General features: G+C 38.5%; 1 protein-coding gene across 7 annotated transcripts in view; it reads left to right on the top strand.

The window, feature by feature from the left end:
- PEX5L (peroxisomal biogenesis factor 5 like) overlaps positions 1-17,918 on the top strand; it is a 206,019-nt gene that overhangs the window by 82,952 nt on the left and 105,149 nt on the right. For 4 of the 7 annotated variants that reach the window (XM_068989247.1, XM_068989881.1, XM_068990473.1 and 1 more), the window contains 4 exons: positions 3,421-3,532; positions 13,926-14,120; positions 15,995-16,118; positions 17,071-17,167. In XM_068989247.1, the coding sequence (XP_068845348.1) occupies positions 3,421-3,532; positions 13,926-14,120; positions 15,995-16,118; positions 17,071-17,167 (528 nt within the window). The remainder of the gene's footprint in view (positions 1-3,420; positions 3,533-13,925; positions 14,121-15,994; positions 16,119-17,070; positions 17,168-17,918) is intronic. The other 3 variants (XM_068991028.1, XM_068988536.1, XM_068991623.1) reach the window with 1 other exon arrangement.

Consider the following 17,918-nt stretch of genomic DNA (forward strand, 5'->3'; position numbering starts at 1 on the left):
TCTCCTGTTTCATCTTCCATATCTCAATCAGAACCAAAAAACTTTCAGCTCCCAAATTACCTTTCCATGCGATCTGAAATTGGGCCCTTCATCTTCTTCACCCCTGAGCCCTGCCTCAATCCCCTACTCTAAGCTCAGCATTTCCTGACAGCTAAACTGTACTCCAGCTTGAAAAGCAGACTCAGAAAGTCATGTGAAGTTTCCTCTTTGATATGTATCTATGGAAGGAAATCACAGGAAGAGCTCGATTATGAGAATGGGACAGATGTAACAACTCCAGTCCAGGGATGAAATATGGTCACAAATAAGACAGGAGGTATGAAAAAGACCTTATAAGGAAAAGCCACACCTTAGTCTTGAGCTGTCTAGGGTTTCTCTGAACAACATTCTCTTTGGTGTTCTTCCTATGCTCAAAAAATCTGAGTGCTACAAGTTCTTTTTCTAGACAATAAGCCTGAAGTTTGAATAAGAAAAGAGATTCAGTAAATAAATAAAATACTATTACCTCTGATAAAGCAGATGCCTAAAAATACAGGTCTTTCGATTAACTCTCCTTTCCTTTATTTTTCCATTTAGATATTTATGTGGAAAGGTCTTACTTTCTAGAATACTTTTATCAATTTAGACTGTATTTTTTCAGTGTTTACAACTAAAAGTATCTACAGAAATCTAATACCCTGGTTTTCTGAAACTATAGAAAATCTAGGTCTAAATTCCACATGTCTACTCACAAAACTGTGATTTGGAAATAGTCCTTTTATTTACAAAGGAATTTTATTGTATCCAAAGTAAAAAAAAAAAGTATAAGGAGAGTTTTGTGCAAATGTAAACCTATGTATCTTTACATAATAATTGATATTTCTCAAAACCATGACTAAGAGAATAAATTTTCTTAGTTTTCTATCAACAAAATCAGACTTCTTCAGAGAAATAATGGCTGACAAAGAGTTATTACATCACAATACATATTTATACATATTTTAAAGTCAAAGTTGTATTGAGTTTTTGCACGTTTTCACTTTAACCTAGGTCAATAAGCCCTAGTGATCAGATGCACAACATAATGAATGTGAGCCTGCTACAAGTAATTCTGTGAGTGTAGCACGGGGTCATATCTGGTGGTGGCCTTCGTCTTCCATGATGCTTATAGCACAGCAGAATCCAGCTGTCACTTGCCAGCCATGAGAATGACACAGCCTAGAGGGAGGCATTGTTACAACATCAGAGCCACATCGCTATGGTGATATCCTACTAGATGGGCTCATTACACTAAGTACGGAGAATTAAAAGGGCAAATTCTACCAAGAAATATACGTTAATAGATGGTTCTTTACACCCGTGGTGGATTCATGCCAATGTATGGCAAAACCAATACAGTATTGTAAAATAAAATAAAGTAAAAAAAAAAAAGCAATGGGGAGTAGAGAAATTGTAAAATATCTGTGTAAATTTATATTATTTCTGGCTTTTATATTTAAATAAACAAATCAACAATAAAAAAAAAGAAATTGTGTTAACACAGTTTTTACATGAACTACTTATAAATGAAAAACAGATCCTGGAAAACTAATCATACTTTCAGAAGAGCTGGCTTTAACCATGGCATTTACAAAAATTCTAATACATTTTATCCCAGAAACATGAAAGACCCATAGTCCCTCAACATTAAAAAAAAAAATCATTTAAATAGGATGGTAATATCAAAGAATGTTCAAATTCAGAAGACAAAATGCAAAGAAGCTCAGGAGTTTCATTCATGGATTAAAGGAGCATTCCCCAGAAAGGTTACTACCAACACAGACCTCAGATAATTGACAGAAATCTGTTAAGTCTTTATACACATCCCCTGGAGGAGGAAATGGCAGCTACTCTAGTATTCTTCCCTGGAGAACACCAGGGACAGGGGAGCCTGATAGGCTACAGTCCATGGGGTCGCAAAAGAGTCGGACATGACTTAGTGACTAACCCATCATATACACAGTAATATTAAAACTGATAATAATTAAAAAATTTTCTATCTCTGTAACTTTAACACCAAAAGAAAATGAGCATTAATTCTTAGCCCTGGATAAAATGTACAAATTAATATGTATGAAAATTAAATTGCCAACACTATGTCAAAATTTAGACTGTAGTGAAGATCTGAGATTTATCTAGGCTAATAGCATGAATGTGTAAAATTACTAAAGGTACCTCTCGGTTTTCATCCCCAAATAATCACTAAATGTTTCCATATTCCTCCTTCTCCAATGATAGAATTACATTTTTCTTCCCATATTTACCATTATTTAAGTCTCTTGTCATTGTCCATAAGCTCTAAGCTATAATACCACTAACACTGCCAGAGAAATAATGAAGTGAAAGTGAGTCATAGAACATATTTTGATTTGGCAATACTTCAAAACAGTTCATTTGTTATTTTATGTGTCTCCTAAAATACAGCCTTGCAAATAAGCATTTCAAAAATCTAGAGATTTTTTTGGCACATCTTTTTCTTATAACAAGTAGAAAACTAGATGACAATGTCCATTTTAAGAAAGGCCAAGATAGAAACTCCCAGAAAACTAGGACAGTTCATTTGGGGGCTAACCACTTGTGTATCTTAGGTGTAATTTTCCCCTTAATCATAGAAACAGAACTTAAGAATGTTTGGATTCAAAGAAGTGCAGAATAATTGGAAGTAAATAGTTGGCTGCCACTGATAATGAGCCCTAATAAATACCAAACTGAAAGATTTCTTAAATTAGAGAATACGCCAATTGAATTGAATTGACAGAAATCTACTTTACATGCAGATTTTCACAAATATATATATATTTGATATATATATCAAGTTAACATAGCAATATTTTCTACTTTCTCAAAATATTTGCATAAAAGAATTCCAAGGAAATGCAAGGGAGGTTGCGTACCTTTAGGTGATTTGAGCTTTTTAAGAGAGGGAGGGAAAGAGCATCTATTCCATACACGCGGATCTCGGTGCGTGTGGGTGCTCTTACAGCACTGACGGACCAGTCCTACCCAGAATGTGTCACCTCAAGGTCTGAAGCCACTGTTCCAGGTCTCAGTAAGAGCTTTTTGGCCAAGTGAAAAGTGAGGTTGGCCCTCAGGAACTATGATTCCATAGGTGTCATATTTTACATAGTGAAATTGGAGGATAATTCTGAAACCATTCTAGGAGGAGAAAAAAAGCTTGAGCTTTAAAAATTAAAGTTTGCTGCATCAAAAATATGACAGTGCTAAAAGGCTTATTCCCCATTCCTTGACTTTATTTTTTTCCTTTCTTGCCTCTACCCATTATTTATTGATTGATTTTTTGGTAGGCTTGCTATTCCTATTTTGTTGCAAGGCTGCATTTTAATTCATCTGATTCTGGACTTTGACAAAGCCCTTTAACATCTGTGTTCCATTTGTTCTCAGCTGGTGAATGAACAGCAAGAAAGCAGACCCCTCCTGAGTCCCTCCATCGATGACTTTCTCTGTGAAACCAAATCGGAGGCAATAGCAAGGCCAGTAACGTCCAACACAGCCGGTAATTCTTTCACTTTTAACTTATCCTCAAGTAGTTCATTTTCACAGTAAAAAAAAATGCACATTTCTTTCCACAATGCATTTTAAGTGGAGAATAATGTTTGCAACCAGATGAAACTTTATTTCAACATAAAGCAGTTAATCACTTTTGTTTATTTAAGAAACGCCAACTGGATATTATCCAACCAATTTTGCTGAACATTAAAGTACCACTATTAGCAATGAATCATTTTTCAGTGCCAATTTTCATATTTACATCATTGCATCTCAAGTCACATCATATAGGAAATCTTTAAAACAAAAGTGTTTCTTTCAGAGTAGGGTTTTTTCAAGTTCTGAATGGAAATATTTTGTATGAGAAAGTCTAGTAAAATAAAAATATAGGCAGCTCTTTTAAGTGGATTGAAATGACAATTAAAATGTTCTAGAGACCTGGTATATTATTGAGACAATTTCATTTGTTGTCATAAAAATGGGTTACTTGTAAGAAGCAACCAAGAATTACCTTCTTACAAGAATTTATTTGAACACTGTTCTGGAATTAAATGTATTCAAACTAAACTATCTGTATAGGGACTAATAAGTAGTCATCCAATGAATGAATACAGCATACCAGGGTATCAATCACACCTTCTCCAGCATCCTCTGCACTTAACAATTCTCACGGATGCAAAAACTAAGTCACCTAAGTTCTGCTTACTTTGAAGCCACAACAAATTTGACTCAAAAACTGCTTTTCACCTTCTGGTTCAGTGGCAACCTTTCTGCATTGATTTCATTCAATCATCATTCACATTCAAAGGCATGTTGTTCAAGTAAGGATGACAGAATGATGTCCAGAATCAAAGAAGAAAGGTTATGTTGGATTGCAGGAGAGAATTTAAAGGGGAAAGGAGAGGATAATTGCAGACTGTCTTGTTTAAAGTTTCATTTCCCCATCATGTCCTCAGCTGGCTGCTTCCTGGCATAGTTTTATTATACTTTTAAGTAAGTGAGGAAAATCACAGATGAAGGAAATTGTGGTTTTTAAGAAATGCTAAAAATTACAACAATAAGAGTAACTAAAACAAGACAGCGGAACTTTATGTGGGAGTGTAGCCTACAGTCTCTGGAGTTAAACTTTGTGATTCCCACCCAAGCTCTGCCACTTAGCAGCTCTCTGTCCTTGGCCAAGTTGCATAACTAAGTCTGTTTCCTCATCTGTCTAATAATAGTAAGATCTATATCTCATAGGTTACTTGGGAAGATTAAATGAAGCAATCTATGTAAGTGCTAACACCATGTAAGCTCTAACAGATGTTACCATCACTGTGAGATACCGGGTGAGAACAGTACACCAACACTTCCCTTTACAGATGCAGTAACTTTCTTTATATCACATCAAAGCAATCATTTTCTAAATTCAACTATCACTTTGAGTAGTCAAGCAAATAAAATTGTACTTGGTACATTTTAGGCAGGACAAGTTCAGATCCTATCAGATCAGCTTAATCCTCCTTTTCTATGAAACTGGAGCTTACTGCCCCAAAACTGAGCTAACCTCTGGAAAAATACAGAGGAGCCTCTGTCTCTAATTGCAAGAAAATCCATGAGAATGGATACACGGAGAAATTCCTGCTGTTCTAGGAAAAAGCTACAAAGCATAATTCTCAGATCTTGATTCCAGTACCCTCTGCATCTCCCCATGATGAAAGAACTAAGTCACAAAGGAAGGACTCACCAGAGAGAGCAACATAATTTCCAACTCAAAAGCTGCCTTTCACCTTGATTTTTCTGACATATAACAGAGAGATCTGTGAGATACTGGAGGAAAAAAATCAAAAGCATGTGTAACTTCTTGCGATCCCAGTACCTTTAGTATTACCTTCTGTATCAGTTTCCTAGGACTGCAATGACAAAATACCACAAAATGAGTGGATTAAACAGAGATTTGTTGTCACACAAGTCTAGAGGAGGTGTCAGCGGGACCATGCTCCCTCTGAAGGTACTTGGGAAAGATCTGCTCTAGGCCTCTCTCCTGGCTTCTGGTAGCTCTTCAGTTTGTGGCAGCATAACTCTAATCCTCACACGACGTGTGTGCATGTCCCCCAGTATGCATGCAGTCTCTGTCCAAATCTCTTTATTAGTGAAAGTCGCTCAGTTCAATTCAGTTCAGTCACTCAGTCTTGTCTGAATCTTTGCGACCCATGAATTGTAGCACGCCAGGCCTCCCTGTCCATCACCAACTCCTGGAGTTCACTCAGACTCACGTCCATTGAGTCGGTGATGCCATCCAGCCATCTCATCCTCTGTTGTCCCCTTCTCTTCCTGCCCCCAATCCTCCCAGCATCAGAGTCTTTTCCAATGAGTCAACTCTTCGCATGAGGTGGCCAAAGTGCTGGAGTTTCAGCTTTAGCATCATTCCTTCCAAAGAAATCCCAGGGCTGATCTCCTTCAGAATGGACTGGTTGGATCTCCAAGGGACTCTCAAGAGTCTTCTCCAACACCACAGTTCAAAAGCATCAATTCTTCGGCTCTCAGCCTTCTTCACAGTCCAACTCTCACATCCATACATGACCACAGGAAAAACCATAGCCTTGACTAGATGGACCTTAGTCGGCAAAGTAATGTCTCTGCTTTTGAATATACTATCTAGGTTGGTCATAACTTTTTTTCCAAGGAGTAAGCATCTTTTAATTTCATGGCTACAATCACCATCTGCAGTGATTTTGGAACCCAAAGAAATAAAGTCTGACACTGTTTCCACTGTTTCCCCATCTATTTCCCATGAAGTGATGGGACCAGATGCCATGATCTTCGTTTCTGAATGTTGAGCTTTAAGCCAACTTTTTCACTCTCCACTTTCACTCTCATCAAGAGGCTTTTTAGTTCCTCTTCACTTTCTGCCATAAGGGTGGTATCATCTGCATATCTGAGGTTATTGATATTTCTCCCAGCAATCTTGATTCCAGCTTGTGCTTCTTCCAGCTGCATATAAGTTAAATAAGCAGGGTGGGTGACAGTATATAGCCTTGATGTACTCCTTTTCCTATTTGGAACCAGTCTGTTGTTCCATGTCCAGTTCTAACTGTTGATTCCTGACCTACATATAGGTTTCTCAAGAGGCAGGTCAGGTGGTCTGGTATTCCCATCTCTTTCAGAATTTTCCATAGTTTATTGTGATCCACACAGTCAAAGGCTTTGGCTAGTCAATAAAGCAGAAATAGATGTTTTCTGGAACTCTCTTGCTTTTTCAATGATCCAGCAGATGTTTGCAATTTGATCTCTGGTTCCTCTGCCTTTTCTAAAACCAGCTTGAACATCTGGGAGTTCACAGTTCATGTATTGCTGAAGCCTGGCTTAGAGAATTCATGTCCAACTCTTTGCGACCCCATGGACTTTACAGTCCATGGAATTCTCCAGGCCAGAATACTGGAGTGGGTAGCCTACCTCCTCTACAGCAGATCTTCCCGACCCAGGAATCGAACCAGGGTCTCCTGCATTGCAGGCAGATTCTTTACCAGCTGAGCTATCAGAAGAGCCCTCTCTTTATTAGGGACCCACCCTCCTCCAATCTGACTCAACTAATTGCACCTGCAATGACCCTATTTCCAAATAAAGTTACATTCTGAGGTACTGGGGTGAAAACTTCAACATATGAGTTTTGGGGGGACACAATTCGATCCATAACACTCTCCAAAGTAAGAGGTTCAGAAATGTATGTTGGGACTATAGGTTTTTCATTTCTCAGCCTTAGCACTCAGTGCATCTGGGTCACACAGATTTTTATCCTTAAGGAAGACTCTCCTTTGAGAGTATGTTTTTTAATCTTAAAATTATATTTCAAGGCAGAAACCCTATATTTTTGTCAGTCCCTAAGGATTATAGTTCTTTTTTAAATTATTACAAACCTGCCGTTTATATCTCAATATGCAACACAATTCACATTATTATACTTCTTTTTAAAAAGGAAAAGTTTTAGCATACAAACACCTTGGAAAGAATTCTAATGCAGTACGATAATTTTATAGCTAAAGTTTCTGGTCAAAAGGTACAATTATCATTTTCTGCCCAAATGTTTAATAAATAGTCATTTTAAATGGAACATCATCATTTTATAGAATAGTATGAAATCACATTGCAAAATCAGGACAGACAGTGAACATTGTCTAGTACATCCCAAACATCATGTATGTATTTACATTTAATGAATGGATAGCAGACAGTCTTGTAGTAAAATATGGGGGAAACCTGCTGCAAGTTGTACTAAGTCAATCAAAGAGAAATTTGAAGAACCATATTAAGAAGAGCTGTATTAAGATGAGAGGTTTTATACTTAGCATTTTCTTCCAGTGAAAAATAAATCCAGTGTGCCACCATCTTGACAACTCCTGAAATATATAAGGAACATAGTTCTTATATAAAGTAACACAGAGTAAACAATATAGGAATTACCTCTTCCAAAGGTCAGTCAAATGGCAGGTTTTTTTCTGTCTGATACTAAAAGAACATATCGATCTTCTACTTCATGAAAGTTATAGATAATAATTCTATTCCTATGTATTTCATTTTTGTTTTTACTTTCTAATTGTTTCTATATTAGGATTAACTTCTGTCATCCAATAATGATAACTTCAAGTTTATCAAATAAGGACGTTTTCCATTCCATTTGGGGGCCATGAACTTCCTAAATTGTCTTTTACTCATTTGTAATCTAGTTAGACAGCTAACTCCTTGGCCCTCTCAAACTGAATCCTTAAATGGTAGGTTCAGTTCAGCTCAGTTCAGTCGCTCAGTCATGTCTGACTCTCTGCGACCCCATGGACTGCAGCACCAGGCTTCCCTGTCCATCACCAACTCCCGGGGCTTACTCAAACTCATGTCCATCACATCGGTGATGCCATGCAACCATCTTGTCCTCTGTCATCCCCTTCTCCTCCCAACTTCAGTCTTTCCCAGCATCAGGGTCTTTTCAGATGAGTTAGTTCTTCACATCAGGTAGCCAAAGTATTGGAGTTTCAACTTCAGCATCAGTCCTTCCAATGAATATTCAGGACTGATTTCCTGTGGGATTGACTGGTTGGATCTCCTTGCAGTCCAAGGGACTCTTAAGATTCTTCTCCAACACCACAGTTCAAAACCATCGGTTCTTTGGTGCTCAGCTTTCTTTATAGTCCAACTCTCACATCCATACATGACTACTGGGAATACCATAGCTTCGACTAGATGGACCTTTGTTGGTAAATTAATGTCTCTGCTTTTTAATATACTGTCTAGGTTGGCCATAGCTTTTCTACCAAGGAGCAAGCGTCTTTTAATTTCACAGCAGCAGTCACCATCTGCAGTGATTTTGGAGTCCAAGAAAATAAAGTCTCTCAGTGTTTCCATTGTTTCCCATGTATTTGCCATGAAGTTATGGGACCAGATGCTATGATCCTAGTTTTCTGAATGTTGAGTTTTAAGCCAACCTGGGGGCTTCCCTTGTTGCTCAGCTGGTAAATTGTAGGTAGGGCATGAATACTAATATTCTTGATTTTTAAATGGCAAATAAATACATATTATACACCAATGCATATATCAAATACTCTGAAAGTGACTGGAAAGCAGATATTTTTAAGATGATAATTATATTCTAAGACAAGTAGTTACTATAAAACTTGCAAATAATTTCTTATCCTATAATCTCCCCAAAAATTTTATATATGTCAAAGTACAGGAAAAGCTCTTTTCTAGAGAGCAAGAAGAACAGGGGTCCTTTGTTTGCATTTATCAATCTACATAGTCAGAAAAAGTTATCTATAATCTTAAGCTATTATATGGACAGTTACTATAGAAGAAATATTTTTCATAGTTTAAACACTAATATTACTCCTTGGTAAGGGACCTGTATATCTATCAAAGAGTAGGTCACTATATATGCAGGAAAAATATCCTTAACAAAGTTCACAATGCCATCACAGCCACCTAATTAAATATCTTAATTGCAAAATTAGTGTAATTTTTCCAAATATATTTCTTTAAACTATTTATTTAATTTGGCTGCACTGGGTCTTAGTTGCAGCATACAGGATCTAGCTCCCCACACCCATTGCATTAGGAGCACAAAGTGTTAACCACTGGACGGGGAGGTCTCCCAAATATACATATATAAACCCCAAATGGCCGTGAACCCAATGGCATGCCTCTTTACAGAAGTTAGAAATTTGGGAAGTAGCTTTGATTATGTATTCCAATAAAAAGGCAAGAGTTGGTTGATTATTTAAGTCTGATTTATCTATTTGACATCACTAGCAAAATCCTTCCTAAAGGAGTTTGCTTTGTCAGCATTATATTAAGTAACCCTATGTTTTCTAAAATGCCAGAGTAACTTACAGATCAGAACAGAAAACCCTTCAGCTCCTTGTGGCATATTCTGTGACTGCCCCAATCAAGGCTGTCCACAGTCGATCCTCTCTGACCACTCCCTGTAGGTTTATTCCTTTAGAGAAAGTCACTAAAAATCTAGGCTCATTATACAGTAGTGGTGTTAATACCCTTGGACTTCCCATTAAAGTATCAAATCAGTGCTTCATAATAGGTGCTATTTTGCCCAAACTGTTCTAAGCAGCCTCACCTCCCAGGGCCCAAGTAATCTTGTATTCATAAACATCTTCAGTGCCCTGTAGGAGCCTTCTAGTTCAATAGGTTGTGATTTTCAATCAAGTGTCCTTGAGATAGATGGAAACAAAACTTGTATGATATATTACGTCTTCTAACTTCAGGAAATTCCACACAATGGAATTAAGTTATCCAACAAAAAGTTTTTGAGATTGCCAACTATTTATGCCCTCAGACTACCCAAACTGGAAAATAATTGGTAGCTAAACAAAAACTAATCAAATCCACATCAATGGAGTCAGCACATTACCTCTAAGTTCACATAAAGTCTAGAGAGTGGTGAAGAGCATAGGCTTGGGGATGATGGAACTGAGTTTGAATCCTGTATGGACCACTGATCTACCAGCTGTATTAGTTTCCTATTGTTGCTGTAACAAACTGCTACAAATTCAGTGGCTTAAAACAACACAAATTTATTATCCTGTAATTCTGGAAATCAGCTATCCTAAAATCAAGGTATCAGGAGGGCTCTATTCTTTCTGGAGGCTCTAAAGGAGAATTCATTCCCTTGCCTTTTCCAGATTCTAGATGGTACCTCGAAGTCCTTGGCCTTTGGCCCCATATTCCATCTCCGAAGCCAACAGCATAGCATCTTCAAGTCACTTTCTGCTTCCTTCTCTCTCCACCCTCCACCGCCACCATCTCTTAGTCTCCCTCTCTCTCCCTCTCTCTCTCCTCCTTTCTCTCTCTCCTCCTGTGTCCCTCTCTCTCCCCTTCTATCTCTCACTCTCTCTGTCTCTCACTCTCTCCCTTTCTCTCTCTCCCCACCTCTCTCTCCATCTCTTGCTCTCTCTCTCTTTGCCCTCACCTCTCACTCTCTCTCTCCCCATCTCTTAGATAGATGGAGATATCTATTTCCATCACTGTCTCTCTCCATCACTCTCTCTCCCCATCTCTCACTCTCTCCCTCTCTCACTCTCTTTCTCTCTCCCGCTATTGTTCACTCACTCTCCCACTATCTCTCACTCTCTCTCCCCCTTGTCTCTCTCTCTCTCTCTCTCTCTCTCTCACACACACACACACACACACACAATTTCACTTCCACGATATATCAGGTGATTATTTTAATTCAAACACAAATTCTGGAACACAAGCCTTCATGTGCCTAAGAGAATATTTAAAATCAGATTGAGAAAATCAGTAGAGCAGACACCCCCTTCCATACCAAGGTATGCTATCTATGAAGCCCATATGGAACAGTGACATCGGATGCCCTTTATTTTTGTCTTAACTAAAGTGCACACCACACACATACACACACATACTCACATACTCCCACGCTAAAATGAGATTTGTCTTTCTTCAGAAAGTGAAAGGCTGCACACATTCTTCTATGGTTTTGAAACTGTGTTCATCAGGGACTCTCTCTGCTTCAAGCTTGCCATTCAACCTCCAAGGCACCCCCTTCATCAACTGAGGAACAAATAAAGCCTTTTGTGTGTGCCTAGCAGTTGTTTCACATTTGCTAGGAAAAGAACAAAGAAACAGAGACCTCAGAACAAACACAGGAAGTGCTGAGGACAGCTTGGAGGGGAAAAGAATGTTACTGAGCCAAGTTTGAATTCGCAATTCAGTCTCTGAGTAATTCATTTATTCTGAATGGTGAGAAACAGATATAGAGTTAAATTAATACTCATCAGTTATTATTCTGTAACAAATGTACTTCCTATCTACAAGCAGACAAGTCCTATATAATTTTCTTCTAAAAGAAGTGTAGGAGAAAGTGACTAATTCTTGTTTGTGCAATTAGTAAAAAGGCATATATGGCATTTCAGAGACTGTTATTCACTTCCTTCCTTCTGTTATAAGGAAATCACAGTGGGCCTAGAATCCCTGCCAACATTAACAGTGGCCTAGAATTTTCTATTTAAACATTCAAAAGATATGAAATATGTGGCATCCGAGCCTACCCTGGCTGCTTGCCGTGCTTAACTTTTAGACACCAAGCCAGCCAGAACACTCCTCCACGGCTCGGAGCATCTTACTCTGGAAAGTGACTCCTATCTCAGGAAGACTGGGACAAGATAAGCTCACATGAGATGACACTTTCAGGCCATTTTATGATAAATTTACTTTATAGCATCTTCTGTAGAGCCAATAGCCTGTCTCATCTGCCATTTTATTCCCAGGGGTGTTTTCCTGTTTCTGTCAGTGTATGGATAGGATTCTTGCCTAAAACAGAGGGGAGTGGGGGAAACAGGAGATAAAGGAAAAGGAAAGAAAAGCATCACAAATTGGCCACCAAAGAATGGAAATAATATTTATTGAATACCTGCAGTATGTTGGGCACTTCACACATTTGATTTATGAATTAGATAATTTAATCTTCATATCATATCTAATGCAGAGACTTAATTCTGCATGTTTTAAGTGAGGACATTGAAACTCAGAGATGTCAATAAACTTACTCCAAGTCACACAGCTAGGCGCAGTGGCAGAGTCTGGTCTTTCCACTTCACCATTAACACCCCAACCATTGTGATTTATACTTGAAATCAGAAAGCAAGATTATAGAAAGTTTTACATCCTATCCTAAGGATCCCATATGATGGCTAGCTCATGAGAACACTTCAGTACTAAAGAAATCCTGGTTGTGAACTAAATTAATCCCTGACCCTGCATTGAATGCAAGGGGGAAATAGATGGAAGAGTGTTGAGATGTCAACAAAGATCCATTTCCTACCAAGAGGAAAAACCAAGAGATCAAAGAGGAGCAGAAGGAGCTGTGCAGAGGTTGTTGTAGACAGTGCTGGAAAGAGTTAGCATAAGGAGTGTCCCTGCCACTTTGGTGGCTTTTCTAAGCTAGCCAGGAAAGAGATCCTAGGTCAGGAAGCCATCAGGCCAGTTGAGAAGCCACTCTGGGATGCTGGGGCTAAAAGAGAAGTAGAGCTGGAGGAACCTTTTCTAATAGGAATTTTCCATTTCTCACAATGAGCTAGTCAAACAGCAGTTACTTGCACTTAGAAAGAATGAAAAGTTACATAGCTTGCCTTTTTAATTCTCATTTGCCTAGTTTGCATTTGAACAAATTCTTATTTCTGCCTTCATTAGAGTATTTAACACAATGTAATCAACCTGCTGGGAAGTAAAAGTGTAACCATTTTATGGTTTGTTACATTGAAATTTAAATTTGCATATTAAACAGCAAAGGCATTAACATGTGTACCTATTCATCAACTATGGATTATGAAATACCTCTCGAGTGTGAGCCCAAACATCAAGCCGTTTTCCGAGTAAAGTGCTTAATTAAATAAAAGATGATTAGCAACATTCATTTATGCCCTAGATACTTTAGCAGTTTGAAGTTAAAATACAAAGACATTTAGAAACTTTACCAAATCTTCCTCATCACTGTTTTGCAAGCATCTCTCAGAATATGATACATTGACTCTATGCTGGGAAAAAACTTCACTCTAAAATATACCTCTTTATAAACAAAGCAAAGCAATCGAGTAAATAGTACCTGAACTCAGATTCAATTTTATCACTTTAATTCCATTCAAACTTTCATCACTGGTGTGGACTGGTCTAAGCCTTATTCTGCAGATTTCTACCATGCCAAATAAAGGAGAACATGCAGCAAGTTTCCCAGTCTAAATGCAAACCGTCTTGATAAATCAATGATGAGCTAACTTAATTTGGTGCTTCTAACCTATACTGCAAACACAAAATCCTTCTGCACCCAACTGAAACTAATTTTTAAAAAAGAATTTCAGAGCAGTGAGTGAGCTTATCTTAATGTCTTCTATCTCTTACAGTATTGACTACAGGCTTAGATCTCCTTGACTTGAGTGAACCTGTCTCTCAAACCCAAACCAAAGCCAAGAAGTTGGAGGCCTCATCAAAAACCTCATCCCTCAAGAAAAAGGCTGATGGGTCTGACCTCATCAGTGCAGATGCTGAGCAGAGAGGCCAGGCTCTCCGAGGCTCGGAGACAGCATCCTTAGACTTAAGTAAGGCAATAGCTGTGTTTGCTGCCTTGATACAAAGCCATTCTACAGGTGACATGAAAACTGTGGGCAAAGCAGTAGAAAAGTTGATGTCTATGTAGGAAAGTGGGCAGGACACACTTTGAGCTTAGATTAAGTAGCAGTTGGGGAACTCAACTTTGTAGAACTGGTGTGGATTTATATGTTTACTTATACAGCCCATGTGTATCGAGTTTTTGACAGATGGCAGACACCATACTAGGCGCTGGAGTGACAATGAAAATAAGATACAAATCTTGCTTTCCAGGACCATTCAGTCTAGAGAGGAAGAGAGTCTAGAAAGAGAAAATGCTAACCAAGGTCTGCTGCTGCTGCTAAGTCACTTCAGTCGTGTCCGACCCTGTGCAACCCCAGAGATGGCAGCCCACTAGGCTCTGCCATCCCTGGGATTCTCCAGGCAAGAACACCAAGGTCTAGAAAAAGCCAAATGGAACAGTAACATGTAACATGCATGGAAATATCGCAGTACAATAATGTTAGCTACCGTTTATTGGTGGCTTACAATGTCCAGGACTGTGCCACGTCATTTACATACATTATCCCATTAAGTCATCACAACTCTTTGAAATGAGTGAGGAACCAGGTTTTCAAATTTAAATAATTTGCCCAAGATCCCAGTTAGTATGAAGAAGAGCTGGATGGAATTTGAGCCAAGTTCTGATTAACTTCAAAGTCCGTATTTCTCTCCACTGCACATTTTCCTGAGAAAGGAGGTCTTAACCTCGACTCATGGAACCAGTCAATTAGGCTCTTTTTCTTAAGAGAAAGAAAGGTGGCAAGAATTTTAGAAAGTCAGGGGAAACATGGATGAGTAAATACCCATAAAATGAGCATATTAGTAACTTACCCATAAAGTCATGAAGGTTAAAGGAGATATATAAAATCGCTTAGCACTGTGTTATATACATATTAGATGCTTATGAATTAATTTATCCATTTGTTCAATAAACATTTTTCTGGATACCTGTTGTGTTCTATACTATGTGCTGGGAGGATAAATAATATAAGCTTTCTGCTCCTTAGTAAATTTACAGTCTAGAGGAGGGATAGAAAAATGATTAAATGATTACCATAAAGTATGTACTATGTGCTGCAATAAAGAAAAGCCTGGGTTAGTTAGTGCATACTAGCACCTTCATTGGAGAAGGCAATGGCACCCCACTCCAGTACTCTTGCTTGGAAAATGCCATGGACGGAGGAGCCTGGAAGGCTGCAGTCTATGGGGTCGCAACTGAGCAACTTCACTTTCACTTTTTACTTTCATGCATTGGAGAAGGAAATGGCAACCCACTCCAGTGTTCTTGCCTGGAGAATCCCAGGGACAGGGCAGCCTGGTGGGCTGCCGTCTATGGGGTCGCACAGAGTCGGACGGGACTGAAGCGACTTAGCAGCAGCAGCAGCAGCAGCAGCAGCACCTTCATAAAGCCCCTTACCCAGCCAGGGGTTTATAGAACGTATGTTATAGGAAGCACTGTGATAGCAGTCTTGAAGGATGAGGAAGGATTTGTCAGATGAAAAACATGGATCAGAGAGAGTCAGGAGGAAAGGGCAGGGCTTTCCTGATACAGAAGCACAAATAGACCGAGATGTTTTTTCAAGCAAATACAAATATTGTCACAGTATTCAAGAATGGTAGAGCAGTGAGAAATAAGTCTTAGAGTCACCAGGGGTTGGATAATGAGAGTTCTTGTTTGCCAGGCCCTTAAGTTTTAGGGGAGGGCTGGGTTGAAGGGTAAAGTTCACTTGTATAAGACTTCTCAGTCTTAACCAATCTCTGTTGTCTCGCCACCTCATACTCTCCCCCTGTTCCCCTCACCACCTTCCTGTCTCCTTAGCAGACATTCAAACACAACTGGAAAAATGGGATGATGTTAAGTTTCATGGAGATCGAAACAGCAAGGGGCATCCCATGGCAGAGAGAAAATCAAGCTCATCTAGAACTGGATCAAAAGAACTTTTATGGTAAGACATTTTAATATCAGAAAATAACCATTTATGTGTCATGTACACATGTATTGAAACAGCCATTGAGCTAAGTCAGTCCAGATTCTTGGTGCCGTTTATAAGCCCCTGTTTATCAATGTTAATTATCATGACTTCTAAAATTAAATTATTTCATCTGAGTTGTCAAAAATTCAGCCAATAAGGGTTTTAACAGTTTCATAATTCAATACTCAATATTTTTCAATATTTGTTAATAATTTTCTGAATGTGTAACTGATCTTTCAAAATAGGTACACAGGTATATTTCATATATGTGTTTATTCAATGGGGGCTTCCCTGGTAGCTCAGATGGTAAAGAATCTGCCTGCCAATGCAGGAGACCCAGGTTCTATCCCTGAGTCGGGAATATCCCATTAAATGAGTTATAGTTAAATTACATGTTTCTAGTTAAACAGGTAGCCTGTCCTAACTTTATGAATCATCAATATCAGAAAATGAACTAATAATAATCTATGGATGCCCATGACAAAAACTGGCTGCCTAAATCTTACCATGTCTTTAAAACTTCCTAAAGGGCAACATATTTCAGTCTGTTGCCCTTCACACATCTCCACTTATATGACATTTCAAATTCTATATAAAGATCCAATCTTTACTAATACACTTTGTGAGAAGCTCCCTCCCCCCAAAAAGCCAATACTTTTTTGATGAAGCAGAACTTTCTGCAACAAAAATGGTATTGCATTTATTTGCCTTTTGCACATAACTGAAGTCTAAATCAATCAGAGACAGTAACACCTAGCACATTGCAGCCACTGACGTTCCAAAAGTGGTCATTATAAAGTAAAAGTCTGATGAGAACTTTGTTACCAAGGTTTTTGGTGATCCAAATTAGCCAGGTTTTTTGGCTGACTTTCTAGCTGAATTTGCTTCTTGATGTACATTAACTTCCTTCATGCGCCCCATACAGGTCTTCAGAGCACAGATCTCAGCCAGAACTGAGTGGTGGGAAAAGCGCCTTGAACTCTGAGTCAGCTTCAGAGCTGGAACTAGTGCCTCCAACACAGGTAACAAATCCAATTCCTCAACATACCTATCTTTTCTAATAGATCATTTATGTCATAAATATTTTATTTAAATTTTAACCAAAAAATTTGAAGTTTTTTTCCCTGTATTTTGTATTTTATTTGCTTTCTCGCTCAGTAGCTATCTCAATGCTTAAAATAACAGATGATTGATAAATAGGTAGGTGGGTGGGTAGGTAGGTAGAAAGATAGACAGATTTGGCTGGAAAATGTGTCAGTGAACTTACTACTTAGCACTTTTTCCTTGTCCTACCATTTACTGTTCCATTATTTTTCAATACAAAATTTGTTCTGCTCCAGCATTAGCATTGTTTATGTAACAGACGCAAAGAAGAGGAAAGTACATCTTGAACATTCATTCACATCTATGCCCTGTGGGACAAGATATTTACACATCAGGATTCTGGCCATCATATTAAAATAAATGTGATGCTAAGGAATTACTAAGTGTAGTATGAGCAATCATGATAATACTACCATTTGTATGGCAACCCACTCCAGTACTCTTGCCTGGAAAATCCCATGGACAGAGGAGCCTGGTAGGCTGCAGTCCATGGGGTCGCACAGAGTCAGACACGACTGAAGCGACTTAGCAGCACTAAGTATTAGGGACTCCACTATGTGCTTTTCACATATTGGATTGGCCAAAAAGTTTGTTTTGGTTTTTCCATAACATCCTACAGGAAAACTGAAACAAATGTTTCAGCCAACCCGATATTACACGTAATAAAAA

This window comes from Capricornis sumatraensis, chromosome 1, assembly GCF_032405125.1.
Source record: "Capricornis sumatraensis isolate serow.1 chromosome 1, serow.2, whole genome shotgun sequence".
NCBI classification, from domain to species: Eukaryota; Metazoa; Chordata; class Mammalia; order Artiodactyla; family Bovidae; genus Capricornis; species Capricornis sumatraensis.